The sequence below is a fragment of the Lacerta agilis genome, chromosome 5 (genome assembly GCF_009819535.1).
Source record: "Lacerta agilis isolate rLacAgi1 chromosome 5, rLacAgi1.pri, whole genome shotgun sequence".
NCBI lineage: Eukaryota > Metazoa > Chordata > Lepidosauria > Squamata > Lacertidae > Lacerta > Lacerta agilis.
This window is the reverse complement of record NC_046316.1, coordinates 51,465,716-51,473,265: the sequence shown is the minus strand read 5'-3', so window position 1 is coordinate 51,473,265 and position 7,550 is coordinate 51,465,716. Positions and strand designations below refer to the sequence as shown.

Genomic DNA, 7,550 nt, shown 5'->3' with positions numbered 1-7,550 from the left:
ATCAGTGGGTGGGGAGGATTATTTTTTTTATTGCAATGTACAATATTGCAAGGACTGCAAAGAAATTGCAATAATATAAACATGAATGCATATGGTCCTATTGAAAAACAATCCTTTTATTCCTGTGCAAGGTCTCATCAGCAAATAATACATATTTCAATCAGAGCAGAGTATGTTCTCCTATGTAAGCTAACTGCTTGCTCTGCAGCCAACGTTATCTGCTGATGGCACATCTTAACTGGAGTGATTTTGCCAGAAAAATAGGCAACATAGCAACCATGATGGGCACCCCCACAGCATCTCTGGCTGCTCTGACTATCAGTCTCAATGCTGAACACGAACGACACTCTTCTCCATTAGGTGACCACTGAAAGCACCAACCAATATGTGGCAATGTCACAATGATGTCACACTACCTGGGCCACACCTATGCTCAAGCACACTTCCAGGAAATTTTCATAGCCATTTTCCCCTATAAAAGCATCCCCTAGTGTGCTTGAAAAGAAATGCTGGTGTGTGTGTGATTTTATTATTTTAACCAACCCTGAGTTAGATGCAGACAGCAGTTTGGTTTAAATTTTAATTTAAAAAAATATTCCACAGCTGTATCATAGGCTGAGTCAGACAGGCATGCTAGGCTGCCTTTGGTTTTTTCAGAAGTATTTGGCAGGTTTGCCCACCACAAGAGACCAACCATTTGGTTCAGCTGCGACCCTCTTCAACACCTCAGCTGTTAAGGCTGCACCTGGTAGGCAGAAGAATGTGACTTTGAAGGAACCCCTTTTACCATGCCCAGCATGCTGGAGCTGTCAACAGTTTCCCTCTGTACAGCATCCCCCTCGCTTGTCACCTCACTAAACAACACCTTTGTTCTGTTTCCATTGTGTTTCTCAGCAGCCTTGCATTGGCTCTTAGATCTATCTGACGGGCTGTCCATCACCCCTTGGAAGACCACATCAGAATTCTGCAACAGTGCTTCTACAGAGAGAGGTCAGCCCTGGCTGAGGTAGGAACAATGTGAGTTTTCCTTTCCCAACCACCCCTTGCTTTACATTAACCCAAAACATTGCAGTGTGCTGTCTCAGAAATATCTATTTCTGAGACAGCACACTGCAATGTTTTTGGGTTAAGTCTACCTATGATGAACTACTTTCATTTTAGTACCTAGGGGATAGGTTGTGGCAGTTCTGAGGCTTTCCTCCTCGGGAAGGAGGCTCCTTTTAATTGATCTAGTTGATGCCTTAGGAGGAGCCAATGCATCTTTCCAGTTATCAGTGGGAGAGTGAAGCTGAATAAAGGTGTGATAAATTCACCAAGACTGCTTCACCAAATATCATGGCTTCTTAGAGAGATTCTTGCTTCCCAGGTGCTTAAAAATAAAACTGTATCCCCTTTCTTAATAAACACACACACACATGCTGACTGAGGGGAAGGACAGAGGAATGTTGCCTTTTGAACACCATTTCTGGGATGGCTGCTATCACAGAATGCTCTCCCATCTGGTGTAGCAGAGCCTTAACAAGAAGTTTTAAGAGGGTTATATTTCTATGTGTGGTTGGACATGTTGCCCTAGAGAGAACAAGAGGTGGCAAGCTTTTTTAGACCCTCCCTTTTGGCTTTTGTAATCAGTCAAGGCCTTTTTCATGGTACTGACTTGTTGGGGCGGCAGCAGCAAATCTCTGTTCTTGCCCTGTAAAGTTCTGGTGTGGAGAGATTAACCATAATGTTTGTGTGTAGAATTTACAAAACCTCTATGAGGAGATGGACCTTTGATGAACTACTGTTGCAGTCTTTAACCCCCCACCCACCCCGAGACTTTTGACCATCACTATATGTTTGGCATTTAGGTGAGGTTAATTTCCCCCCCTACAGAAAATATTCTGCATAATAATTACAAGATTCCTGTTTGGTCAAGGTCCCCATGAACACCACCATGTTTACCAGTGAGAGACAGTCAATCAAACCAGCCCTCTGAAAGCTTATTAAACTCTAGCCCCTTACAGTATGTTCAGGCATAACTGAGAGTGCACTACGTGGATTGTCCAGTAGGATTTAAGTAATCATGACCATGAACATTTTACCCACAGTTGCAAAAACATGCCAGAGGTAGCTGAATTTCCAGCTCTGGTAGGTGGTACTTTCTGTGACACAGAGGTTTAAATCATCCATCAACACGGGGCTTCCAGCAATCTGACATAAGGCAGGGATGGCGAACGTTTGGTCCTCCTGATTTGTTTGGACTGCAGTTCCCATCAGTTCAAGCCAGCATTGCCAAAGGTCAGGGATGATGTGCGTTGTAGTCCAACAACATCTAGGGTAGCCACATGTTTTCAAGTGCTGACGTAAGGTATCCCCACGTTGCTACTGATGTCCTGTTATGAAGATAGCTGCGACTGACAACAGGGTATGGTTGGGTGGTTAAGGATAGCCAAGCACTGAGGTGAGGCAGTAAGCAATTCAGAGGATGAAATACCAATGGCGTGTCAGCAAATGATGGGACAAAGCACTGGCAGTGAAAATTATGAGGTTGGGGAGTGTTGGGGATTAGTACTTTCAATGTGTTTAATTCAGTTTGCTGCCTTGGGTATGCTGCTTGCTTATATTTAGTCCAGCACTCTGTTTTCTCTGACAAGGGCCAAGTAAATGCCTCTTAGAAGCAGAAGGACATGAAGTCAACTGGGCTCCCACTCAGCATCTGGTATTAAAAGACACCTTGCCGCCTCTGAATAGGAAGGCTCCATGTTAGTGATACTGGCTGTTAGGAGGAGCTCCTGTGATTGGAGCAGGGGAAAGCTTTGAGTGGAAAGCAGAGGTGTGGGGTGGAATTGACTGTCAACATCCTCCCCTGCAGGTGGCAATCCTCACTGCATTCTGTAGAACAATTTCTACTAGGCAGTAGAGCACATGCATTGCACGAAAAAGGTCCCAGGTTTATTCCCTAGCAGTTGCAAGTACAGCTGGGAAAGACTGTTAGTATAGACAGGGGACAGCCAACCTGACTCCATCCAGATGTTGCAGGACAACAACTCCTACCATCATTGGCCATGGTGGCAGGGGCTGATGTGAGGTGTATTCCAGCAGCATCTGAAGAACTACCAGGTTGGTCGCTCCTGGTGTAGTTGATACTGAGCTGCATGAACCGACGATCAAGGCAGCTTCCCTCCTTCCTATATAGAACCAAGTTTCATCTGCTTCTCTTTGCAAACATCTGTACTGTGTTTAAGGCCGTCTCCTACGCAAAGTCCCTGGGATGGAGCATGTTAAAAATATACTGTAGGTAGATCAGTCAATAAAGGCAGCTGAAGGAGAATGGACGACTGCGCCTGGGAGTGGCGAATCCCAGAATTACCCGCGGGGGAAAGGGTCACTAATCAGCCTGTTTACAGCGCCTGAATAGACGGCTATGGCTTCCTGGAGACTGAACGTGAAGGTTTTGAGACGAAATACAAGGAAAGAGAAGATTTGAGGTGGTTTCCTCCCCCCGTTTTTTTCTAACCGCCTTGCAGGCTCACGCCTTAACTCTTTAAATGCACTAACTGGACTCTGAGGAGAGGGAGGGAGATTGCAGGAGCTGTCCACTCGTCCGAATAAACTGCAAAAACTATTGTTCAAAAAACAACCCCAATTTTGGGGAGGGGGGAATCATTCTTCTGTAGTGAGGCATTCGTAGGACCGGGGACAGCGATGATGTATTTTATTTTTAAACACACACGTTCCTGCAGCCACCATTTATACTTTCTCAGTTTAGGCAAGTCTCTTGGGGAAATCCACCTGTAATGAGCTCTGTTCTCGACTTGGATTTTTTTTTTTTTTTGGGGGGGTGTCATTTCTGTTGTTGTGTATTATTGTTTTTAATTCACGACCACAGTTTATCCTTTCTATTAGCATTTCTTCGCCTATAAAAAGAACGTTAGGGGACCCCCCCCACCTTCTCATTTGTAAACTGCAGTTCCACAGCGAAGACATGTGAATCATCCTAGAGACAGAAATTTGTTGCGCTTGACAGCTGAGCTCTTGACCACTTTTACACGGAATAAAGTCCCGTTGGTTTTATTTCAAGTTGGATTTACACCCAAGTAAGTCTGTACAGAATCGCGGATCTGGATTTCTAGCCGTTTGTTGAGTGTGGAAATAGTAACATTAATGTATTTTTGTGTTTGTGTGTTGCGCCTCAGAGACTCACAGAGTCGATAGCATCAGTGCATGCATGGAGTCTTCACTGGAAGTTCCAAAGGCGTGAAATTTACTTCCACATAAGGCTTCAGTCCTATGCACTTACTTGGGAGTAAAGCCTCGGCGCGACTTGCTTCCGAGTAAACGCGCAAAGGGTTGGGCTGCCAATCAGTCACGGATCGCTGTGGATGCTCAGTGGCAATACTCAGTCAGGATCCTTTCCGCGCTCAAACTACAAGAAATCCAGAACCGGGATCCTATGCATACTGGGGTAGATATACTATTGGAAGCAGTGGAACTTCCGTACGAACCAACAGGAACAGATAAACTCTCCTCTCTCTCTCTCTCTCTCTCTCTCTCTCTCTCTCTCACACACACACACACACACAGCCTAGACTGTTATTTCAGCGGCCTCCGTTACGAGACTATCAAAGCAGGAGAAAGAAAAGCTGTCCATTTCTGGGTGTTGGGGAAACCCGGGAGATCTTTGGCTGCATCGCTTTTCTAGCCCGCGCCCTCACCATCCGCACCCGCCACTCGCCTCCCCAGGGCCAAAGCGGCGGTGCTTCCCATTCCGCGGCGCCACGCGAGGAGAAAACCCCCCGGCGGTGGTCCTCCTATCGGCTTTCCTCCTTGACTGTTGTTGTTTTCCTTGCCCACGCACGCCCGTGTGAGTTTCTCGCACTCGCTCTTTCTGCTAACACAGAGGCACCGACGCGCGGGCGCGCACACACACCGCCGGATTCCTCTGGAAGTGCAGCGTGGTTGGTGAACGGCTCGGTCTAGTTCAGCCGCTGCGTTTCGCTGGGGCGCAGCAGCTCCTCCCCTTGGTGGTGCTATCCTCTTACTTGATCAAATCCTCGAACGTGAACAGTTTCACTGAAAAGCACTTTTTTGGGGAGGAAAAAAAGAAAGAAAAGAAAGAAGAAGAAAGGAGAAAGAAAATCCACCAAGTGAACGAACAAGAGTCCCAACTATACAGGAGTGTGTCTGTGGTTTTGTTTCGGTTTTTGTGTGGCGGTGGGGATTTGTTTGAAAAAGAAAACAACTGCTCGTCATCACAGAGGAAAAGGTGGAAGAAGAGACCTTTGGCTGCCAAGGAATCCTCCGAATCAACCAGCTTCTCCCCTCCCTCCTTTTCTAAAGGATCTGCCTCCCCCACCCCCCACCCCAAACAAGCAACTCTCTCTGCGAGGCATGGAGAGAGGCTCTGGCTGGTCCTCGGGCTGCTGCTCCATCGCTTGGATCGCCTCGACATGGCTTTGGCTGGGCACTTGGCGTTTCACCGGCGCTGAGATAACTTGCCGCTCTTGCTTTGCCGCCGCTGCTTCGTTCTCCACATCTCCGGCATCTTTCCGGGTCCAGTTTCTGCAGCAGCAGCAGCCGCCGCCGCCTCTGGAGGTTCCTCGGGGAGTGCCGCTTGGGCCAAGCGGCGGCGGCGGGGACGGCGGCGAAGGGGAAGCCCTGCCGGGGAAACCCGGCGGAGGATGGGGTGCTGGGGGCGAGGGAGAAGAAAGAGAAGGCGGAGGAGGAGGAGGAGGAAGAAGGGAAGAAGCGCTCCAAAAGGATCGGGGTCCGGGAAGGGGTCAACCGGCGGCTCGGGGGGTGGGTGGGCTGAGCGCCGCCGGGGCGCGCCAGGGAGCGGCCGCCAGCGCCCTGAAGGGAACCGGGAGGGCGCGCCGGAGCCCCACGCCCGGCCGACCCGGCCAACTCTTCTCGGCCAGGGCGAGGGGCAGCGGAGACTCACCGGCGCTTGGCCGGGAGGAGACGGAGCGGGTGCCCGGAGACGCCAGGGAGGAGGAGGAGGCAGGAGTCTGTCTTGGCAAAATGCCGGGCGGCAACCCTCCTGAGCGCAGGGCCAGGAGAAGCGCCGAGGAGCGGCAGCCTTTGGCCCCGGACAGCCTTGGGGCAGAAGCGGGCGCCTGGGGCGTCTCCTTGACCGACGGCCAGAAAGCGCCGCGAGCGCCAGGCAAAGGTTCCCGGGAGGAAGGGCGCACCGGCAAGCTGAGGGGAGCGGGAGGCGCCGGAGAAGAGTGGAGGTTGAGCAGCACGACCTTTGCCCTGGCCGGAGACTCGGCCCACAACCAAGCCATGGTGCACTGGTCCGGCTACAACAGCAGTGTGAGTCAAAGGGTCCCTCGGGGGCTGGAGGCGGGGGCTGGGGGGGGGTCGTAGTAGTACCATGGTTGGGCAGGCACAAGTCCACTTCCTTTGTTTTCTTGCTTTGCGGAAAAGAAGAATAAAAGTTTTCCCATCCCCATTGGTTGGGGTGAAATAAACACGGTCGGGGGAAACACGCAACAAATCCCAAAGCCGTGTCATTCCTGGGTGGCTGGTGGGTGCCAGGGATTCAGGGAAGGAGGGAGAGTCCTACGGTCCCCACTTTTTATTAGGCGGTGGGAAACGCGGAATACGAGCTCCTGCTGGAGGAAATTTCGGTCAGACGTCTTGTTTCAGAGAGAGGCTCTTTCTTTCTATATTAAAAAAAACCACAACCTTCCTTCTCCCTCTAGAGAGAGAGAGAGAGTTATGCTCAGGACATGGCTTATAATGCAGTTGCTTTCTCTCTTCCGCCCCATCCATCCCTGGAAACCCTTCAGTGGGTCCGTGTGGGCTCGGTTGGTGGGGGGACGCGCAGGCTGAGAGGGAGGGAGGGGCGTGAGCCTTCTCCGTAGTTTAGAGCCTGGCGTTTCATTTATTAAGGGAAACGCACGTACCCCTCCCGCCTCGCCTCTCTGCTGACATGCAATGAAAGAAGAGGAAACAATTTCAAACAAATCAGAGGCAACTCCGAGCCTTTTCTTTCCAGTCAATAAAAGAGTCTAATAATAATAGTAACAGCAACAAGAACAACAATAATAAATAATAATTGGAAGGATTCCTAAAAGTTTGCCTGATGGATTCCATTTATGTATGTATGCATATATATTTCCTGGACCCAGTCTTATCAAAAGGTGGCACCCTTGAAGTCTTATTCTGAATAGCTGCGCTTGGAGGATGCAGCTACATTATAGGCAATGTGTCTGCTGGAGAGAGCAATGAAAGGGGCATTGTTAGGTTGACTTAGCTAGCTAGCAACTTGCTTCATAATGCTCCTAGGACGGCCATAAGAAGGATTTTCAATTTTATTTTAACCTGATGCCAGGAAGGTTCTAGTCAGTTCTGCCATTAAAGGCTTGGGAAGGAGGCAAAATTGTGCATGAAGTGTTGGGGGAAAGCCCACAGGAGGCAATGTTCTGATTATTACCTCCTCCTTTATTGCTTTTTGCATGTACTGTCACCAGGCACAGAACAATTACAAGCACCAAGTCTGAAACATCCAGACCTGAAAATTCCACATTCTGTCTTTTAATACAGTTTTTACTTCCCAATCATTA

At 49.4% G+C, this 7,550-nt stretch overlaps 1 protein-coding gene across 1 annotated transcript in view; it reads left to right on the top strand.

Moving 5' to 3' along the window:
* The first annotated feature begins 5,881 nt into the window (after positions 1-5,881).
* SORCS3 (sortilin related VPS10 domain containing receptor 3) overlaps positions 5,882-7,550 on the top strand; it is a 410,921-nt gene continuing 409,252 nt past the window's right edge. Inside the window, exon 1 of the mRNA XM_033149721.1 lies at positions 5,882-6,294. Coding sequence (XP_033005612.1) covers positions 6,001-6,294 — 294 coding nt within the window. The 5' untranslated portion in view covers positions 5,882-6,000. The remainder of the gene's footprint in view (positions 6,295-7,550) is intronic.